General features: G+C 42.2%; 2 protein-coding genes across 2 annotated transcripts; one reads left to right on the top strand and one right to left on the bottom strand.

Annotated features, from left to right (window-relative positions):
- Positions 1–5,878: 5,878 nt before the first annotated feature.
- RPS27L (ribosomal protein S27 like) lies at positions 5,879–10,731 on the top strand. Its single transcript, XM_066328594.1, has 4 exons — positions 5,879–5,941; positions 6,624–6,732; positions 9,058–9,168; positions 10,244–10,731. The coding sequence occupies exons 1-4, from the start codon at positions 5,936–5,938 to the stop codon at positions 10,270–10,272; spliced, it is 255 nt and encodes an 84-aa protein (XP_066184691.1). The 5' UTR covers positions 5,879–5,935; the 3' UTR covers positions 10,273–10,731.
- A 598-nt stretch (positions 10,732–11,329) lies between these two features.
- LACTB (lactamase beta) lies at positions 11,330–20,652 on the bottom strand. Its single transcript, XM_066328593.1, has 6 exons — positions 20,392–20,652; positions 19,457–19,523; positions 17,589–17,779; positions 16,905–17,250; positions 15,430–15,595; positions 11,330–14,428 (listed from the first exon to the last, which is right to left on the bottom strand). Exons 1-6 carry the CDS (start codon positions 20,650–20,652, stop codon positions 13,885–13,887), a joined length of 1,575 nt encoding a protein of 524 aa, XP_066184690.1. The 3' UTR covers positions 11,330–13,884.
- Positions 20,653–22,150: the final 1,498 nt, after the last annotated feature.

Genomic DNA, 22,150 nt, shown 5'->3' with positions numbered 1-22,150 from the left:
TACTTTCAGAGACATGAGTTGCTGTGTACTGTAATTATGGCCACGCTGAAGATTACTACACAAACACATTTCAGCACTGAAGAGAGAATTTTGTGGTTAATATTCACTCTCGAGTTTTATGGAACATGTAGGCTTTCATATGTCTCTGGAGCAATATGTTTGTGATCGCCATCTGTTACTCAAGAGTATTTTTATAGAAAAATAATGCAAATTATGTCCCTCTTCAATTACACTGGTGCTTTGCAATGGTGCGTTCTGTTCTGAGTTGGAAAAGTGCCAGTTTGCCACATTCAAGGGACAGATGTTTACTTAACCATGAACTTTAAAAACAAGATATAAAAATTAAGTTGCAATTTTTTATTTTCTAGAATATGAAAATACCCGGTAATTGTTCGATTGTATACCTTGTAATATGTCAGTAAAACTTTGGAGTACTATCAAAGCTGTTAAGGTACAATAGCCACACCTCTATGATACCTGTTCCATGAAACACTTTGGAACCCAGCCTTTGTTATTGCACCAAATTGGAAAAGTTAACGTTTGGTTTATATTGCATTACAGTCAAATAGATCAACAATTCTTTTCTTTTCTGGCATGGGGGAACCACTGAGGGGAACACTGAACATGCAGGAAATAGAAGAGATCTGAAACTACCTTTTGTCACTATGTAAAAGCAGATGGGACTGTAACAGTTTTGTTCTGTTTTGTACAATTCAAAAAAGCAGAATTTTAAAACCCTTTACAATCCCTACATTACTACCCTACCATTTTGCCTGAATAGAATCACAGAATCATTAATGTTTGAAAAGAGCTCTGAGATCATTGAGTCCAACCTTTGACCAAACACCACCTTGTCAACTAAGCACAAAGTGCCATCTCTAGTCCCTTCCTGAACACTTCCAGGATTAATGGCTCTGTCACCACCCTGGGCAGCCCATTCCAATGTCTAATCACTGTTTCTGTGAAGAAATTCTTCCCAATGTCCAACCTAAACCTGCCCTGGAGCAGCTTGAAGCCACATCCTCTCATCCTGACACTTGTTCCCTGGGAGAAGAGCCTGATCCCCTTCTGACTACACTTTCATTTCAGTAGCTGTACAAAGTGATAAGTTCACCCCTGAGCCTCCTTCTCTCCAGGCTAAACACCCCCAGCTCCCTCATCTGTTCCTCATCAGATTTGTGCTCCAGAGCCTTCCCAGCTCTGCTGTTTTTCTTTGGACTCACTCCAGCACTTCAATGTCTTTCCTGAACTGAAGAGCCCAGTTGATGTGCCCTCCAGCACAGGGGGATGGTCACTGTCCTGGACCTGGTGGACACACCATTGCTGGTACAGCCCAGGTGCCATTGGCCTTTCTGCCCACCTGGGCTCACATTGAGCCACTGTCAACCAGCACTCCCAGGTTCTTTTCTTCCCAGCCCCTCTGCCCCAGCCTGTGGTGCTGCAGGGGGTTGTTGTGACCCAAGGACAGGACCCAGCACTTGGCCTTGTTGAACCTCATACAGTTGGCCTTGGCACTTAGATCCAGCCTGTCCTGATCCCTCTGCAGAGATTTTTGTCTTCCAGCAGATCCACACTTCCATCCAACTTTGTGTCGTCCATGAACTTCCTAAGGGTGCCCTCAATCCTGTCATCCAGATAATCAATAAAGACCTCAAAAAGGACTGAGCCCAGTACTCATCCCTGGGAAACACCACTAGTGACTGATCCCAAGTGGATGTGGCACCCTTCACCACCATGCTTTGGGCCCAGACAGTTCCTAACCCAGCAAAGAGTGCACCTGTCTGAGCCATGGGCTGCCAGCTTCTCCAGGAGACTGCTGTGGGAGGCAGTGCCAAAGGCTTTACTGAAGTGCAGGCAGACTGCACAGCCTTTCCCTCACCCACTAGGGCAGGCCAGCTGGTCATAAAGATCAGTGCCATAGCTCAAGCTCACCCAATAAACAGGTGACTCCTAATCAAGGTATGGCAGAATGCCATTAGTCACTGGGGTGTAGGTAAAGTGCATCTGTTAAAGCCCTCAGGTTACAAAAGGAACTCATAGGAATAGCAAAATGTTATGGCAGCCTCTACTTACATGCCCTAAGTTCAAAAATCTTTACACACACATTAAAAAAGCCAGAAAGCACTTGTTTACCAACACCTACATTTTAAAGAAAAAAACCCCCAGATTATATTGCTACTTCATTCCCACTCTCATGTTTAATTTCTCAAATGATAGACATCATTATTTCTAGCTTTCAAAGATCCTTTTCCTCCCTTTAGTTCAAAGGTGAGACTGGTTAGGTAAAAAGACAACTGTGTGAAAATCTGTTCTCAATGAAGCTCCTCTGCTCAATGCACACAAACTGTAGAAAATTCTGAATCTTAATTGCTTAATTACAAGGTTTAAAAAACCGATAGAGTTTAAAACATGTTGGTAGAACTAAGATGCTGTTACTTTGCACTAACTGGAATCAGCAGGTCCAAGTCCTACTAACAATAATCTTATGAGGCAGTCCTGCCCTGAATGCCACCTGACCACAAGTCATTAACAGGAGCTCTGCTCCTTAGCTTTTGAACTCTGCTACCCAATATAATAATATCTTCAATGCATATCTCTTAACAACTCTGACTTTGGCAGCTGCCTCTGGAATTCATTACTGTAAATGATCATCATGTGACACTCCTTTATAAAAAGTCACCTATTCCCTGTTTCCAGTAAATAAGTCTTTCACTGAAGGTAGATACTCCTATGCTCATTCTACACTTTGTCTTACTGTATTTGATAGGTTGATATGTCCTGCTTTTAACTCCTAGTTTTGAGATCAATGCATTGGTTTAATGTACGAAGAACAGTACTCTCCTTTACTATAGTGATCTAAATGTATGGATTTTCCATGTGGATATACTGCAGAACTTTATATAGAAGAGATTAAATAAAGTCATTACTGGGGGGAAAAAGTTACACGAAGTATGTACAGTTCAGTTCCAGAGGGGGAAAACCACTGAAAGATTCTTATCTGTAAAATCCATTAATTTGGACATTTGCTATTACAGTAGCGCTAAAAGTGGACTTTCTTCAGTTTCCACTGCTAATCTAAACTATCTCAGCACAAGTACATTTAAACCAGATTATTACATGCCACAGTTTACACCATTAGTTTGCAATCAATTAAAACTTATTCTGCAGTATAGGCAAGACCATAGACAGGCCACGTTCTGAACCAAACATACCACTTGAAGTGAACTTATTTTGAGTGCAGCTTAAAAGTGCTTGGTGAAATCTAAATGTTCTTAATAATAGTATTACAAAGACACCCATCCCCATTTTATTCTAGACAACCACTATAAGCATTAGTAGGGTAATTTTGGGATTTTTAAATCAGTCAGTACACACTTTGTCAGTGACCACAGGCAGGTCAGACCAAGGCTATCCCAATAGCCATCAGATAGCAAATTCTAAGGAGCTACCCAAATTCAGATGCAGAAGACCACAAATGGAGCAGAAAAAAGCAGTACCAGGGGCAGCAGGTGCTCATCACAGTGAGGGCTTGTAGGCTGTCCAGCCCAGCAGAGCCCACCACAATGCATGTCCTTCAGAGACACAGATTCAGCTTTCAAACACATAAGCCTGACACCCACAGTGCAGGAAAAACCCAACTGTCATTATGTTGTTTTAAAACATTTCCAGATCAGCTTTTGGAATTTTTCTATTGTCATTCCATCAAACAGATAAAGTTTCTTGGGGGTTTTTCTCTAAAATCAGATCAAAGTCCTTGCTTGCTGGGAGAAGGCTGGAAAGAGGAAGTTGTTCTCTCAGAACTGAATCTATCTGTGTCTCAGTAGGCCAAGCCACTGTTGGACAGACAGCATTTCTCTCCTTGTTAACTGACACTTTAACTCGATGCCACCTTTCTGTTTTCTAAAGAGTACACTTCATAAAAAGCTTCAACTGTAAGATTAAAGGTAAGGCATTAGAATTGACTTGTACAGCAGGTCACTGAACTATAAGCTGTTACAAAAAGGAAATGAATCTACAAGCAAAACCAAAATAGAGAACCAGAGGAATGTGTCCAAAACACATCCTGTTTTCAGATCATCCTGTGTGCCCTTCCTTCCACTGGAGCCAATTTCTAATGTGACTCCAAAGTCTTCCTCAGCCACCAGAGGGTCTCTGCAGGAAAGACCTCTAAGGGAAAGCTAGAAGGAAGAGGTGAAGAAGGGCAACACTTCAGAACTTCTATTTTATTGTAAGTGGTGCTTTATACATGGTGAAGGCATTTTATTTAACACAGAAAAACTTAATTCTCCTTCAGATACTAAATCAAAAGCCTTAAGTGATTATTCTCTTTCCATTCTGTTTGCACATCAATAACATGCATTTGAAAAGGAGAGGAAGGTAGTAGGAACAGCTAAGACACAAGAACTGACTCTGTGCTGGTAACTGGTTTATGTTCTTAGCTTCACAGGGCAGCATGCAGAGGAAAGTATGAGTCAGAGGCCTTCCTATTAAATTCCCCATGATACAACAAGAAATACTTCCAAAATACCTCTGTCTGTGTGTCATCACCACACCAGCACATAAGGGAAAAATGCTAACACAGCATTACAGAGTTAGAAGGCTGTGACAGCGAGAAGAGGAAAACCAATATAGCGGCCTGGAGCACTACAACACGTGGGGCTATTCTGGCAGAATAAAGGAAGAGTTTGGGGTGGAAAGTATTTTGAAAGTTGTTATAGTGTCAGCACTGGAGAGACCAAGCCCAGCCTCGAGAATATTGTGACAATGACATGCTTCTGTAAGATCACATCCTCACTTGTGCTCATGGCAGACTTTTCAAACAATTTTTGCTAAATGCATCAGTACTCGCTCAAAAAGGCAGTGTCTTAACATGTTCCCGTTGGCCTTTTGAGAAGACTTCATACCAAGTGATTTTTGTAAATCCTGTTGTGCCACCAGGAGGATTTCTGTTGAACTACACTTTTAAACGTTCCAGGATAAATACATGGGATTTTACAGATTACATTTGTGATTACTGAATTACAGAAAAAGCACTCAGATTCTTACTAATAAAAAAAAAAAAAAAGTGTTTGTTTTTTAAGTTTCCACTATCTACAATATTTTTATGTCTCGTAAGTTCTCTAAATTGATTTAAGCACATGAATGGTAACTAGCAGAAATTCTTCTGCCTTTTTCTTTTTGGCTGGGGTAGGAAACTGCCAAAGAATATGCTCACAGGTATAACTTCATGCAATCTATCATCTACTATGAAACAACACACGTATGTTCAGTTCTGGGTTCCTCAGAACAAGACAGACAGTGAGACGCTCCTGCAGAGGCCCACAAAGATGATGAGGGGTCTGGAGCATCTCTCTTATGAGGAAAGAGTGCGAGCTGGGCCAGTTTAGACTAGAGAAGACTAAGAGGGGATCTAATTACTGCACATAAATATCTTCAAGGCGAGTGCTAAGAGGATTGCGCCAGACTTCTATCAGTGGTGCCCAGCAATGGGACGAGGAGCAATAGCCATAAACTCAACTACAAAAAGTTTCATCTCAGCATGAGGAAGAACTTATGTGCAGGGTGGCAGAGCACTGGCAGAGCTTCCCAGGGACATTGCGGAGTCTCCCTGTCTGGAGACATTCCAAACCCACCTGGACACATTCCTGTGTCACCTGCTGCAGGTGACCCTGCCTGGATGATCTCCAGAGGTGCCTCCCAACCCTAACAATTCCATGATTCCGTGCCACATGAGCGTTGATTTATTCAGCATCTAGCGTGCAGTCGAAGCCCCTCTGAGCGGCATTTCCAACCGGAGGAAGGCAGCAGTGCCACATTCGGCCGTGCCGGAGGCACATACGCCGTTCCGCAGCGGGCCCGGGCCCGCCCCCGGCGCTCGGCACAGGCGCGGCCCCGGCTGCGCGGCAGCGGCGGAAGGGGCGGCCCGGCGGCGGACATGCCTGTGAGTTGTTTACGGTGCTGTACCCCGGTGCTGCCCGGCCTCGGGCACCGCGGGCACAACGGGGGGCGGGGGGTAACGGAGCTAACGCGACCGTCCTGGGTCTCCGGCCGCTCGGGCTCCCCGCTACTCCCGGCCCCGGCAGCCGCTGAGACCCGCAGGCTGCTGCGAAGGCGCTGGGGGAACCCAGCCCCGCCGCCCCCCGGGCTCCGCGCCCCCGGCTCCCGGGCTCCGTGCCCCCGGCCCCGCCGCCCCCCGGGCTCCGTGCCCCCGGCCCTGCAGCCTCCCGGGCTCCGTGCCCCCGGCCCCGCCGCCCCCCGGGCTCCGTGCCCCCGGCCCCGCCGCCCCCCGGGCTCCGTGCCCCCGGCCCTGCAGCCTCCCGGGCTCCGTGCCCCCGGCCCTGCAGCCCCCCGGGCTCCGTGCCCCCGGCCCTGCAGCCTCCCGGGCTCCGTGCCCCCGGCCCCGCCGCCCCCCGGGCTCCGTGCCCCCGGCCCTGCAGCCTCCCGGGCTCCGTGCCCCCGGCCCTGCAGCCTCCCGGGCTCCGTGCCCCCGGCCCTGCAGCCCCCCGGGCTCCGTGCCCCCGGCCCTGCAGCCCGGCTCCCGGTCGCGGCCGCGCTCGGGGCAGCCCCGGGGCTCCCATGTGGCCGAGTAACACGCAGTGCTCTTTTCCTCTCGCCCCACCCAGCTGGCCAAAGACTTGGTGCATCCCTCATTAGAGGATGAGAAGAGAAAGCACAAAAAGAAACGTCTTGTGCAGAGCCCAAACTCCTACTTTATGGATGTGAAATGTCCAGGTAAATAATTGAAATGTTCATACGTTATGGAAGGAACGAAACTAATTTTGTATACTGTTCATCTTCCTGTAACGGTTTAGTATTTCTGGTTTTTTAAGCTGAGTTCGGTTTATCTCTTCTGTAGAGAAAAGGATCTGTATATTGCTTTGGGTTTTTAAATAAAGTGTTTTCCATCTTTGGATAAGGTTAATGTAAACAAAAATCAGACTTTTCTGAAGGTTCTGGCATCATGAGGGCTTCTTTAGTTGGGTTTTTTCCTTTATAAAACCCTTGCAAGTAGGGAAAAACCCAACCCCCAGACTGGCATGTATAAAAAGTGAGATTAAATGGATACCTTAAAGCATCCATAACACAAGTGTTGCTCAGAAACCAAAATTGTTTTCCTCCTTCTGTTAGTTCTGGAATAGCAAATGGAAAACCTTTTGATAAGGATATATGCAGGGATACTGCCCGTGTACATAGAAAGTAAAACATACACAACTGCCTTTTTTGCATGTTGCTGTTGACAACTAAGCTGCCATCTAGCTCCTGTACAAGGGTTATAAAGATGTTGCCTATGTCCACTTTCCATAGATCTTCATTACTTTGGCTCAGAGACATCTCTATAATCAAATTCTCTTTTATAAATGAAACTATGGGATTTTCTAGCACCATTACAGGAATGTGCTCTATCAGTGAACAGCTTTTTTTTCAGCACAGCATAATATTACATCCACGTGGCCCAGTGTGGTAACTTCCTAGAAACTGCTGCAGCATAAGAAGATTCTAGCAGTAAGAAAACACTTACTTACAATAGTGATCTTCCTGATTTAGGAGCAGAGAATTGTTGTTGTGCTCAGGCTTTCTTATCTCATCTTATTCTTTCTTAGTAGCCTAAGAAGCTCTGAGACATTGTGTTCCATATGAGAGTGAGGTAAATTAATTTAAGCACCTTTACTTGAAAGTAAACTGTGGTTGCTTTTAAAAAAATACAGGCTTGAAGGCTAAGCCTCTGGGGGTTTTGAGGTTTTTTCACCCTTTCTTCAAACCATTGCACATGAATGCATACACTGTGATACAGTTAGTGTCAACATAGGCCCATAGGTCATTAGTTATCTTCATTATTGTTGGTTTAATTGTTTTTTGTGTTTGAGGGATACATAGAGCAAAGCAGAAGAGCTTCAATAATGATAGAATCCTATGCACAAGGCACTGAAAATAGCAGATTATAAAATAAAATGGCCTTACATGTCCCTGGGTCAGTGGAATAGGAAGTTCCTGCCTAGATACTAAATGGCTGGGCTCATTTCCTTGCCAAACCCACAAATGTTAAAAACTTATCAACCTGGAAGTTCATATTCAATAGGGGAAAAATAGTGCTGTGATTAAATTCTAACTGTTAGCAGTTTTCCACAAAGATTTGTACAGTTACTCTTTGTGATTTAAACAGAGATCTGTTATTGTGTCTAATAGTACTTCTCCCTACCAAGCAGACCTTTCATCAGAGGACCTTCCTCACAACATATATTCTATCTTAGCATTCTGATCCACGTGCTGAAAATGCAATCTCTGCTCACCTTTACCTATTTATTTCATCTATCCACATCCAAATTAAATCCTTTACAGGTTTTCTCCCTCCAAAAATACTTCTTGGCTAATTAAAAATACTTTTCAGGGGAAAAAATTGAAAAGCAGTGAAAATCCCATTTTTAAGCCATGTATGAATGATTACATTCTTTCTTAATTCATAGAATTTATAAGTTGTAGACAAAAACATTGCATAGGGAATTAGTGAAATTATTCTGTGCAAGTCTTCCCATTTAAATATTATGTTAGTTTTATAGAATGCAACCAAGCCTTACATGTACCAATTATTAAACAGAAAGCAAACAGAGATTGGAACAGCAGTATTTATATTCCCAGCTGCCAGACTTTGTCAACAGCAGTGTTCTACTGTTACAAGTTAAATATTTCTCCAGCTACATGGGTTCTTCTGTTCAGCAGAGAAAGCTAATCTAGAACTGCTGAACTTCTTTGCAGGAGTTGTGATGGGCAGATTAGGGCTTGTCAGCCAGCATTATTGATTATCGCATATGATAATCAATAATGTTGATTATCATATGGGAGTCAGACCAGTTTCTGTTACCTAACTTGCTTTCCTATGCATGTAAGTGAAGGCAAGCACTTGAGAACACAGCAATGGTTTGCTTCGTTTGGCTTGATGTGTTGTGTAAGGAAATGTAGATGCATTTTGGACAAGTGTATTCAGAGTTCCTGATGCAATTAACACATTAAAAAATGATGCTAGAAATACCCAGTGGGAAGTTTCATAATGCTGTTTTTCAGGCTGCTACAAGATCACCACCGTGTTCAGCCATGCTCAGACAGTGGTTCTGTGTGTAGGGTGCTCAACTGTCCTGTGTCAGCCAACTGGGGGCAAAGCCAGGCTCACAGAAGGTAAGGGCAACCTTACACAACCTACATATGCCACTTATATAAATGCATTGTATAGCTTGCAAAGATTTTAACTTTGATTTTGGAAACTGATCCTGGAACACTGATTTTGCAAATTGCTTAGTGTTGGCTAGTAGAAACACTGTTAATAGGCCCAGAATTTGGAATTTTTCTTCAGATTCTTTGTTTTTAAATGGCTATACTGATATGCCAGACCACCTACATTGTCATTAAATACACTTCATTTATGTGACTTGTCATTCCCTTCAGCTTATGTAATGATTACTGCTGTTTAACTCTGAGCTATGTTTAGAGTGTTAAAAAGCACCATCAAAGCAGTAGGTTACTTTTGCCAGGCTACAGTAATTCTGTGCCACTGCTGGTCACTATTGGCTTGCCTGCTTGTTTTTAAACAACCCTACTGTAAAGCAGTTCCCTCGCTCAAAGAAAATGTGTTTCATATAAATTGTGAGGGAACAAATAAGCACTGATTATATATATACAACCAGTAACAGACTGGTGTAACACCAGTCTCTTTGAGTGCAGCCCAATGTCTGGGGTATATGAAAAGCACTGGAAACACTTTAGTGTTTAAAAAATATAAAAATCAATCTGGGTTTTATTAATTCCTTGTTTAAAGGGCAAAAGGTAAACATGTATACAAATTACATGTAGCAGTGCTTATATAATGTGCTAATACACAGGGGTAGTAAATGTGAGGACAGAATACCTGAAGTAAGGCTGTGGAGCAGTTGAAATGGTAACAGACACATAGCAGCTGTTTCAGTTTGGGGTTTGTGTCACTAAGGGATGGAACAGTAGACTGAAATTTTAAAAGGCATCTGGAAGAAAAGAATTAGTACACTTTCATCTTATTTTAAGATGAGTTGCATGACAGTCACATTGTCCAGGTTGAGTTAGAAAAGGCTTACAGTGCTAAATCTTCACCTCTTGTGGTACATGAAATTCAAATTTAATCCATGGATTTTTCTACTTACATTGGATGGACAATTTTGCAAGGCAGTCTAACAATAATTTAAGGACTATTCACATCTCTACTCACGTGATTTCTTTGCAGGCTGTTCATTTAGAAGAAAGCAACACTGAACAGTTCAGCATGGGATTTTTGGATCCGTGTTCCTGAAAGCCTTACCAGTTTAAAAATGCCTGTTACAACAACAATGTAATTATGATTGATTTTGTACAAATTACCTGCTACTGCTGACTAATCTGCTGGAATCTTTTTCAATAAATGATCTGAAGTGCAAGTTTTTCCTGTAAGTTTGCAGACAACTGAGCTCTATTTTTATAATTTTATGTTTAAACACTAGAAACCTTGGACTTCCTGCACCCTTCCCTTTGCTAATCATAAACTACAGCAGTGTAATGCATACAGTGACAGAAACTGCTTTAAGAATGCATTTTGTGTATTTTATTACTGCAGCTAATGTAACTGCAAGGGTTGCAAAAGCTAAATAAGATTTAAAATGGCTCTTTTGCTTTCAATGTTGCTGTAGTCCCTTCCCCATCTTGGGTAATATGGTGATAAATAAAAATGTAAAGTTACTCACCTATGTTCAGCTGTTTCTCTGGAATGCATAGATTTTCCCTTCCACTAAATTGATCTCAAGACTGCACTTGGTATTCTAAACTGAGATTTCTATTAAAAAAAAAAAAAAAAAAAAAGGTAGTCTTTTGCAAAGCACTGTTTTCTTTCACTGAATGAAAACATTCAGTATAGAGAAGGCAACTGGCATATAAGCAATTTTAAGGCATGGAACTACACTAAGAGGTGTGAATGGTATCTAGGCAATAGTACAGCAAACCCATGCATATTGTTAGTATTAAATATTGTCATTAAATAATTGCCTTCCTACAATAAGGAAAAGGGTTTAATTAGTTTTTGAAAGCCATGCCTTTCTAAATGACTGGTAAAAATGGATTTTGTTTTTAACCATGAGAATATATTCAAACAAAATCTTACATATATCTTGTTTTACTAAATAATATCTCAAGTTATGTATCAGCATCTCTTTAAAAGTACCAGGTGTCTTGGTGAGCTAATTCTTGTTGGGATTTTTCTAATGAACTAGTATTCTTTCTATGACTTGGAAAACTCATACATGTCTAGTCATTAAAATAAACCAAAAACCCAGTTGTACAATTTGTTGTGTTTGCAAGGTAAGTTTTATTTCTGTCATTTCAAACAGCAAACATGTAATTACCATACGCAGAAGGAGGTGTTTGATACAGAAACAGGCGTACCAATGGAATACCACATGCCTTCTAAGGGAAGTAGGGGGTTATGTCAGTGCCACTCACAACAAAGGTTCACTCACAAGTAAGTTTATCATGAGAGCTGCTCTTAATTGCCCAGTTTCCCACATACAATGCCAGCCCATCAAATTACTGGTTTTAGAACAAAGATCAAAGTAGCAATATTAATTGTGACCTGAATCCATAGGCTAAGGCCAGATTAATTCCTGGTTGCTCTTATCTCTGCCTTCTCTACCCTAAACGATAAGAACTCATGATTAATTTATACCAAAGCAGGGACTGTCAGGGACCCCTTTTGTTCCAGGTACTAGAAGATGAAATGTAAACATCAGAGCATCTCCAGTACTGCACGTGTAACATCAGAGGCTTTTTAAAAGCCTTAAGTTACAGGAGATCAAGTATAAAGAGCCTGGTGTGCAAATTAAAAATTGGTGGCTAAATATATTCTGTTTGGGGAGTGAGACACTGGCATTAATGCCGTTGTATTAGCAACGCCTTAGTTTTTAGCCTTACTCATTTTCATACATACTTCAGCTATTTACATTTGTTAATGTTTGGTCATGTGCAAACAAGCAGAACAGGAACTCTACACCTTCTACATTCTCAGTCTTTGTCTAAATCCACACACAACAAGCAGCAAGTGAAACTTGTTTTCTCTCAAGTATGCAAAATGGTTTTCAAGAATAAGAAATACCATTTGCAAAACAGTGTTTTGCAAATCCTAAACTAAGTGTTACTTTTCAGATTTTCTGTATTTAAAACACTGTGCTTGGTCTGTTTCTATTCAGATGTTCAATACAAAACCAGAAGTGCTTATTCTCATTCCCTGTCTAAAACTAGCACTGACTTCAGCTGTTTCCCCAGCTAACAGGTGCTCAAGACTGGGGCAAAACCCCAGTACTTCTGTATTGGAATTGTCAGAAAAAAAACAGACTTCAGAGGAAGAGGAAATAATTTATTGCCTGACCAATAGAAGTTCATTCATAAGGATTTTCTCTGTTGTTTTCACTGATTGGATTCTCTTGAGATAAAGACAATACATTATTAATGAATAGAAAAGTGAAATTTTGGTGAGTGGGCCAGAAACCCCAAGCAAACAGTTTTTAAGGTACAATAATGATTACAATTATGAAGAGTATACTAAACTAGTCTTACTAGCTGCAATTAAAAATATAGATAAAACACTGACCCCTCAAAATCCTAAATTTCCCAGTTTCTTGGTCCTGGGTAATAAATATTACCATAGGCATGGTGGGAACAGAGATGGCAGCATGCTGTATCATCACAGGGCAGGTAACAACTGTGAAGATAATACTAAATGCATTAGTTTGAGAAAGAGGCAGGTAGAGCTATCTTCTGCTAACTGCCATCCAAGACATCTTGCTGCTTAAATTCAGAGAAGCAGAGCTGCTAAGCAGTGCAGGAAAGGAAGTATTGAAGATACTTCTGTTTTGTCTCAGCCTGGAAATACTGTCTAATGTAACTACAGGGAAGGTGAGGTGGGGATACATCTTTGAGATGACAGAGCTCTTCCATGCCATTGTGAAACATATAAAATGGACATTTCAGATGCTACTTTATTCCCATTGTAAAACTGAAGATTAGAAGATCTCACACCTCTAGTCCCACATCCAGCTCTGGGCCCCTCACTTCAAGAAAGACATTGAGGAGCTGGAACTTGTCCAGAGAAAGGCAGTGGAGGTTCTGCTATTTGGGTAGATTTGACTCTAGAAATAATACCTTTGTTGTACAGAAAACTAATTTCACACATTCTCTGTATCCAATAAAAATGGATGAGAGAACATTGAAATAAAACGATTTTTACTTACATTACTCTAGATTCATTCTTTTCTAGCTCTTAATCCACAGCTCTGATGAAAGCCAGCTTCTGGTATAAATCTGCATTCTGGAGGTAGCTTCAAGGTTTGAGTTTTGTTTTTTTAAGCAAATAAGGGAAGTGGCATGTTAAAACAAAAAGCAATGGTGACACAAATTTTTCATTAAAAAGTAATACTGAATAGTTTTGGCAGATTGGAACTGTGAGAATAACAAGCAACATATTTGTGTGCTCAAAGATGGAGATTTTCACAAGTTTAACATTCAAGGTAGATTAATTTGTACTTCTTAGTGAAAATAAAAAAAGCTATTTTTTTTATCTTGATCAAGTGTTTCACTAGTTGGTAAAAATAACCTGTTAATATAATGATAATTTACACAGGTACTACAGAAAGTCATCTTTGACTATTACATTCTCATTTTCTGTAAGTTAGGAACTTCCCTGAGAGATGAATTCCGGTTAGACAGAAGTTTAGCACCACTAGCAGAGGTTAATTAAGTGAATCATTTATGATTTTTTTCCCCATATTCTTGGTGAATTGAAGTGCAATTACACCCTTCTCCCTTTGTTATCCATTACAGTGAGCTCAGTGACATCCATCTCCTCTAGCCTGTGTCCTGTGCCCGTTTCTCTTTATCGAATTCCCTGGCAATCTTTAAGGCAGTGCTGTTGAGCGACACCGATTGCATATTACAGATAATGGTGACAATGACTCCTCTCGGGGGTGCCACTGGCCAGGCACCCAGAGTTTCAGGGTCCAGCTCTTCAGGCAGGATGAGGAGGACACTGCTGGCCCCCACGGCCCCCCCAGTGTGAGAGGCATAGTGTCTCTGCTGTCTGCAGCAGCCATACTGTTGGTTTTTCTCTACCACGGCCCAAGCCATGGCGTATTTCCCATCCCTGTCCCATGACACTTCTGTTTTTGGCACTGGGGTCCACATCATGGCAACTGTGCCTGGCTTGAGGTACCCTGGCAGAAGTTTGCCGTTCCTGTTTTTAAATTGTCCGGCTTGGTAACTGTACAACAAGGCATTTCCAAATTTTAGGAGGTCACCTACTGACGACAGAAAGCCACCGCCAGCCCACTTGTAAGAGTTGTCCACATATGGTGCATTCACCAGCCGTCCCTTTTTGTTGTAAATGTAACACCTAAAATTCAAGAAAGTTCAACTTGTCATTCTCATATACTGTGCACAATGATTTTAAGCTGCCCTACCTTAAAAGAGCAAACTGAGCACGTATTATTACCTTGTTCTCACAAATATTTAGAGGGCTTTTAAAATATATTTTTAAGAAAAATCAACAAGTAATTCAGGCAGAAAAGCAAAAATTAAGGTGACTTCTTAGGTTAGAAGCTTAACTTCAATAAAAGTATTCCTTCTGCTTAATCTTAGGATGTACTAAGAATAAAGACAATGTGCAAATAATAGATGGGACAGAAATAAATAGATCAGCCAACACAATTTTTTTCTTAAATCCTTGTACTAGATATAAAGTCTTTTAAAGAACAACAAAGAATTCTACAACTGAGGCTTAAATGACTGCTTTCTGACAGTAGTTTACACTTATGGCTGATTTCCCCCCACTGCCCTATTATGGTTGCTATACTCCATAACAAAACAAGGAGCATTAAAGTCTTGCATAACACACATCATTCTTTGATCCCTCCCACACTTCAATATAAACTCCCACACAGTTTATAAAAGGATAAACATACACATGTTCTAAAAAACGTTGACTGCACAAGGTTGATAATTCATGAGAACATCACTATCCAGATGAGCCTCTGAGCCTACAGCCAGAGAGCCTCTGAAATTTTGCAAGCAAACTAAACACCAGCACAAAGCCTCTTAGAATAGAGAAGTAAAGCTGTGTACCCAAAAGTAAATGTAAACTTTGAAGTCATCCCCATTACTCCCTTCACCTCCCATATTCACACTTGGAACAAGATACACTTATTCTGTAATTTTACATGCTAGTTACAGAACTTATACCATGGCATTGGAACCAGCTACATGAGTAATGTTGAGGTAACATACAACACTTCATTCAAATGTCTGGGAAAAGAAAGATCACACATTCTTAATTCAGCTGAAAAGAGAAAGGGCGACAGCTGTTGTGGAAAAATTAGGAGCTCCACCCCTGTTTACCTTGCTCTGTTATATATCATTGCTTCATTGTCATCTAGGACAGTTGACAGCATATCCAAATCACGGAACATTTTCAGCATATAATCTGTAAATTTTTGTCCTGAAGCTCTCTCCACAACAGCACTTAAGAGAGTAAAGCCATATGTTGAGTACAAGAACTGACTACCTTGAAGAAACACAGTGAGAAAGGGAAAAAAACCCACGTTAACTGCATGATGTTTAAATGGAATCACATGTGCAAATAAAACTATATAGAGCAGTTAATAATCCACCAGTGTTGATCCTAGGCCCAGGAAATTCCGTACTGCAGCAGACACAGATCCTGCTAAGAGAACAGCACTAAAATCTTCCAGGAATCTCTGTGCATGGTCAGGTTTCATGCCAAGATGTCAACCATGACATTTAACATCCTTTCCATGAGATTTATCACATCTGGTCTAACAAGGATGTCTGGATTTGGAAAGCTGACAAAAGCCATAAAATTACTGCTTAAAAGATACTCAGCTACTGTGACTTGTTTGTGTGTCCACACCCTGGAGAAGGGAAAAAAGCAGTACCCACATTTTTCAAGGGTATCCATCACTTTTAGCACAGTGTTTCTAGTTCTAGAATATCCCAAAAGATTATATGAACACAAGCATGCATATTATTTAAGACAATAGAATTTATTTACAAAACAATCTTTCATTTTTAAAAAGCTCATCCTTGTGCTAATGCCTTCTGTGAAACATTTACATATCGAGCAACTGCTGAAGTGCCTACAGCTGAGACAGTTCTCTTATTTGAAGTGGTTCCTAGAGCTCTCCAAAATGGTGAGTGTTTAATTTCTCCCTCTTCCTACCCCTCTCCCCTTCAATGCACATTATTTACTGTTTATCAGCAATGTATATAATTTACCTTAACCTAACTTGTTTAAAACTTACACCTGAAGTTCCTCAAAGTCCTCTCTAGACCTAATTTAAATAATCCCAGCAATAAATTACTTCAGTAATTCTGTGATTCTATGGTTTTTTGTATAGATTTTTTTTAGGTATGATTGAGTGTCTCAGTAATTTTTTTTCCATTTGGTTTCTATCTAGAAAGGCCAGAACATGGCTACAGCAATTTGGTATCCGCTTATAAAATACTTTGTAGGTACAAATTTGTTACCAGAATTATATTCTGCTTTAGCATTTATAAATCCACTAACTGGTATGTTTCAGAGCACTAACTGTATTATTTACTGTTCCTGGGAGAAACACCTTATACATAAATATTACATGAGCAGGTGGTTTGTGCAGAACAGGCCAAACACTTCTCTGATGAGCTTTTAATGGGGCATGTGAAGAAAAAAACAAGGGGGGGAAGCAGAACAAACCAAAACCACCACACAAACACTCATCACTGGACTCTACTACCATCATTACATGTAAAACTATTTGAAACAAAACTCTCACCAGAAGAGTGTATTTTGGTCTACATTAATAGAAACTCACCTGGTTTAAAGAATAAAGGATCGTTTTTAAATATCTTCAGTGATTCAATCACACTTTCAAATTTTTCCTTCAAATAATACTCTTCCTGTTCAAACTCCTTGTCGTTCCTGCCAGGCTTTGAATTTCGGCTCTTTGTCTCACTATCATGTTCTTTCTTCTGTTTGACACAATCAGTTTTTTCAATCCCTTTACCTTCTTTTTCTTTTTGTTCTTTATCCTGATGGGATTTTGTCAGCTTAAGTGCTCTGTTTGCTTTTTCCTTTTCTTCTTTTACTTTTGTAATATCTTTTTCATAGTGACGAATCCCACTCAAGTGTGAAACTAACATTCTTGTGGTAATAGTCACCTAGGTAGACAGCATAATGTGAGCTCTCTTCATTAAAAGAAAAACACTAAATCACAAAAAAAATCACCAGGACACAGAACACACAGTGGTGTAACACCTGTTAAATACTACATACTAAACACAGTATTAAAAAAAAAAAGAAGTATATATGTGGACCCTACACACTTAATATAAAAGTGAATATCCAAATATGCTTTTCTGAGCAGGAAACATCAGTACTTGTCCAAATGATTATGAGTGTTTTGTAGGAATAGGTCCAGATTCACATGTGCACAGACAGCTATGTAGTGACAGGAACAAAAATTAAAAAAAATTCTTACCAATAAACAATTACATACCTTCTCACCCTCATAGACCTTTTCTGGAAATTCAGGGACATATTTCTGCACTGGAGCATCTAAATCCAGTTTCCCCTCTTCCCACAGCTTGGCCACGGCCATCATTGTAAGACACTTGCTGATGCTGGCGATGCGCATGATGGTCTCTGGCTTGCACACCACACGGTTCTCCACGTCAGCATAGCCCAAACCTTCAAAGAAATAAAACCACTCTGATAAGTCCTTTGCACAGAGACATGCTGAATTAATTAGATGCAATGAATTAGATTTACCGGCCCTTTAAAATTTTTTTCCTCCATCTAAACTGGGATACGAAGCATTGGACTATCTCAGCCCCTGCTTTAATTCAGTTAATAGCATTTTACTGTAGCAGTAGCAGTTAATGAGAACCCATTGGATTAGACAATGGTATCCCAAGCTCCTGGTTAAGACTACAACAAACAAAATGATAAATGAGATTAAAGATTAAGCCAAAATTTACACTCCTGAAGTGAAATATTCAGTGTAGAAAACCCAAAGAGACCAAAATCTAGACCATAAAATAACTGACCAACAATCATAAACACTCCTTTTATTGTTCTGAGTTAATGGCTGAGCAGTAAAGAGTTTTTATCAATACAGAAACTGAGAGAGGAACTCACTCACAAATTCACACCAATTACCTAAGCTGGAAGGTTTCACAAAACCAAGGTGTTACTATGTTTCAACGTCACTCAGCAAGACTTCCTTTAAAATACAGCCCTACACTCTCTGTAACAGTGTTTTCCTATGTAACCAACCCACAAGTCTGGTAGCAAGAACTGGAATTAAGAAGGGATCATCAAGCTATCACACTGGTTTTCAGTTTGAGCCAGGTTTGAAGAAAGTGCAAGTGATGCTGCAGCATAAAAGCAGGAAAATGCAGTAATGACATATTTGCAGTTTTCAGCACAAGAAAGGCCTGCAAGCAGTGCACCTCTGTCTATATAAAACTGTAGTCTAACAATGCACTGCTCAGGGAAAACCCCAAACCTTGACAAAGTACAAGAAATAGAACAGATGATATGCTCTTTGCCCAAGACCCTTTCTCTTATATAGTTGCTACTCAAGTGACTGGTGCTTGTCAATGCAGATGCAGTGAAAACACCTCCCAAACCTCACACCATTCCCAAGTTTAATTCTTGGTCACAGAATACATTCAACTTACACTTGTTGCTGCTTTGCCCCCCATGGAGAAGGGAGGAGACCCAAACAACCCAGAAGTGAGTTTTTTGAAGCTCATGAAAATGTTTCTGAGAGCAGATACACATTTTGCTGGATTTTTTTTTAAACATCAAATGTCTACATGATATGAGAAGCACTAACAGACTCTACTTCAAACTAAACTGTGTAACCAGAAAAATCAATTGCAGTTTCTGAAAGGATAACACCTGTTAAATCCCAGTAAAACTGCATTTTACTCAGCCCACAAGCATGAGACAGGTCACCAAACGTGAGCCATTATTCCTTTGACTACTAAGGAAGTTCCTGTGGGGAGAACAGTTCTTCACCTCCTACATACAGTGCTACCAGACCACTGTACAGCTTTATGACCAGAATACATTCAAAGGCTAATCTGAAAACTTAATGGAAGAAAAGATCTCCAATCTAACTGTCGAGACATACTAGCATATTCAGGAAGTTAAAAAATTATGAATTCCTGGCAATGATTGAAGTTTACCAAGGAAAGTGTCATTTGATACTCTGTAAGCACCCATTTTTGACTACTGTGCAGAGATGGGACATCAAGTAGATGAAATCCCAGTCTGATTAGCTTGTCTGAATTGTTAATTTTTAAAATGTTCATCAGTTGTTGACAGTATGCACAACTACTACTGCCACATACTAACCTTCTGACCAGACTTCCTTTCCATCTACAGAAACTCCAACTAATATACCTGGGATTCCTGCTTCATCCTGCCAAAAAACAAAACAAAACAGATCAAAAAAACAGACAGAAGATTTTAAGAGGATAATTACATTAAAAAACACTCCTCCCAAACACTTAGACTGAAAAAGCTACAAGCCCTCTGTTTATTGTTGTCAAATTATAGTTGAAATTTTGTTTCTGCTTTTGCAAAACTGACATTTTAACTCAGCTATTGGGAAAAACATACCTAAGAAGAATACCAGGGTAATATGTTTTTGCCTTAATAATTCAATTAAATTAGTGAAGAGAGCACGCAAAAGAAACAAAGCATGACACAGTTAATATGCAACCAGCAAACTGCATCACCTACTAGCAGGCAAGATTTCAAAGCAGCTTCAGCTGGATTTTCGGAGTAACTACAACGTGCTTTTTAAACAGAACCACAGAACATCCTGAGTTGGAAGGGACCCACAGGGATCCTAGAGGCCAACTCCTGGCCCTGCACAGAACTCCAGGAATCGCACCCTGTGCCCGAGAGCGCTGCTCCAACACTCCTTCCCTGGGGAGCCTCTTCAGTGCCTGACTACCATCCAAGTAAAAAACTTTCCCTTATGTCCACCTAAACTCTTCCTGACAGAACTTCCTGGTAATTCCTGGTCACAGAACACAGAGATCAGTGCCTGCCCCTCCGCTTCCCTCCTGAGGCAGCCGCAGCCCACAGTGAGGTCTCCCCTTGAGGCTGAACAAAGTGCCCTCGGACACTCCTCGTACGGCTCTTGCCTCTCCTCCTACAGCCTTCAAGGCCTCCCTTGTTCTCAGGCACCCCAAACCGTGCCACATTCCGCAGAGCCCTGTATCAAGCCGGCCTAAGCCGCGCCGGCACCGAGAGCCTCCAGCGGTCCCCGCGCTGAGCACCTTGATCCTCCGCACCAGGTCCCTGCTCCTCTCCACGGCCGCGCCGAAACCCCGCGGGGCCGGCGGCTTCTCCTCCCGCCCGCTCTCGGACTCGCCTCCCGCGGGCGCCGCCCGAACGCCCAGCGCCAGCCCCAGCGCCAGCCCCCAGCCCCAGGGCCGCGGCCCGGGCCCGCCGAGCCCTCTGCGGGGCGCGGGGAGCCTCCCGGGAGCCGCCGCCCGCCGCAGGGCCCGCGCCAGCCCCGCCATGGCCGGGGCGGACATGGCACCGCCGCCCACAGGCGCCGCCTCGCCGGGCCGAGCCCCGAGCGCATCGAGCGCCGCCGCCTCACGGGGCTCCGGCGGCGCGGCCGCTCCACCGCGGGCTGCCGACCGGCCCGCTCCGCAGAGCTCGGCCCCGGCACCGCCTGCCGGCCAGGCCGTCAGCAGAATAACAGCAGCAATTCGGCTGGAAAAGACCTTTGAGATCCGCGAGTCCGGCCTGTGACCGAACACCGCCTTATCAACGGGACCGTGGCACCGAGTACAGCGGCCAGGCTTTCCTCGAACACCTCCACGGTGCGTGACTCCGACACCTTCCTGGTCAGCCCATTCCAATGTCACTTTTTCAGGGAAGAAATTCTTCCTAGTGCCCAGCCTAAACTCCCCTGGTGTAGCTAAAGACTGTGTGCTCTCATCCTGTTGTTGTGTGGGAGTAAAGTCCGACCCCCACCTGGCTACACCCTCCCGGTGTAGGGAGCTCTGGAGGGCAATAAGGTTTCCCCAGAATCTCCTTTTCTCCGGGCTAAACACCCCCAGCTCCCTCATCTCATCTGACTTGTGCTCCAGACCTTTCCCCACCTCCACTGTCCTTCTTTGAACCCACTGCAGCAGCTCAGTGTCCTCCTTGTCTTGAAGGACACAGAACTGGACACAGCACTTGAGAGGTGGCCTCACCAGTGCCAAGTACAGGGGACTTAGAGCTGGTTCTTTTAGCTAACCACCAAAAGCCACCAGCTGTGTCCATGTGCGGTTACAGGTGGTATTTGGCAAAATGAGCCAAATCCCTGTAAATCTTCCCCAAAGACCTACTCTTTGAAAAGAAAGGTTTTTGAAGCACAAGTCCTCTCTGCCGGGTAACTGGAATGCCCAGAGCCCCTCAGCACCAGTCACTGCTCCTCCTGATGAAGGTGAGGTTGTAACTCCTACCAGCACCAATGTGGCTCTGACAAATTAACCTGGTTTTAACCAACATTTTCATTGCACTGATGCATAAGAAAAATACAGAGAAGGTGAAGAATACTTCAAGCCACAAAATGATTTCATAACTCTGCACTCCCCAGCAAATGTCTGGAGAATCAAATGAAAAAAGTCTGCTGCTAAACACATGCCAGGCAGATGTACAGCAAGCTAGGCTAACACCCAGATAAAACCTTTTAACTACAAGATGAGCATATTTGAACTAGGTTTGTCAGGAATCACTTACAACAGCTGAATCTTCCAGCACTGGCTGTAGTGTCTGTCAGGTTCCAGCCTAGAAGAGTGTGGATGGCACAGCTGGCATATACAGGGCTCTAAAAGGACAGACTCTCACTTCTGGTTACAAGTATGGCTCACTTTTTTGAGATGCTAACCTAGGCATTTCAATCTTCCTCATGTCCAGTGATCTCAAAAATTGCAGGATTTGGCAGAAAGTCAGGCCAAATAGCTTTCATGTGTGATATCAAATGCAGACCAGATGCTACCCTTTTCACAGCAGGCATTTATTGCTCATTAGTATTTT

Source organism: Sylvia atricapilla, chromosome 13 (assembly GCF_009819655.1).
Source record: "Sylvia atricapilla isolate bSylAtr1 chromosome 13, bSylAtr1.pri, whole genome shotgun sequence".
NCBI classification, from domain to species: Eukaryota; Metazoa; Chordata; class Aves; order Passeriformes; family Sylviidae; genus Sylvia; species Sylvia atricapilla.
This window is presented reverse-complemented; position numbering and strand designations above follow the sequence as displayed.

Coding starts and splice junctions, on each gene's coding strand:
- RPS27L (XM_066328594.1), top strand. Junction 6,733..9,057: donor TATGGATGTGAAATGTCCAG/GTAAATAATTGA, acceptor GCTGTTTTTCAG/GCTGCTACAAGATCACCACC. Junction 9,169..10,243: donor CAAAGCCAGGCTCACAGAAG/GTAAGGGCAACC, acceptor ATTTCTTTGCAG/GCTGTTCATTTAGAAGAAAG.
- LACTB (XM_066328593.1), bottom strand. CDS start 20,652: ATGTCCGCCCCGGCCATGGCGGGGCTGGCGCGGGCCCTGCGGCGGGCG. Junction 15,596..16,904: donor TCCTTTATTCTTTAAACCAG/GTGAGTTTCTAT, acceptor TGTTTCTTCAAG/GTAGTCAGTTCTTGTACTCA. Junction 14,429..15,429: donor ATGATATATAACAGAGCAAG/GTAAACAGGGGT, acceptor CTTGAATTTTAG/GTGTTACATTTACAACAAAA.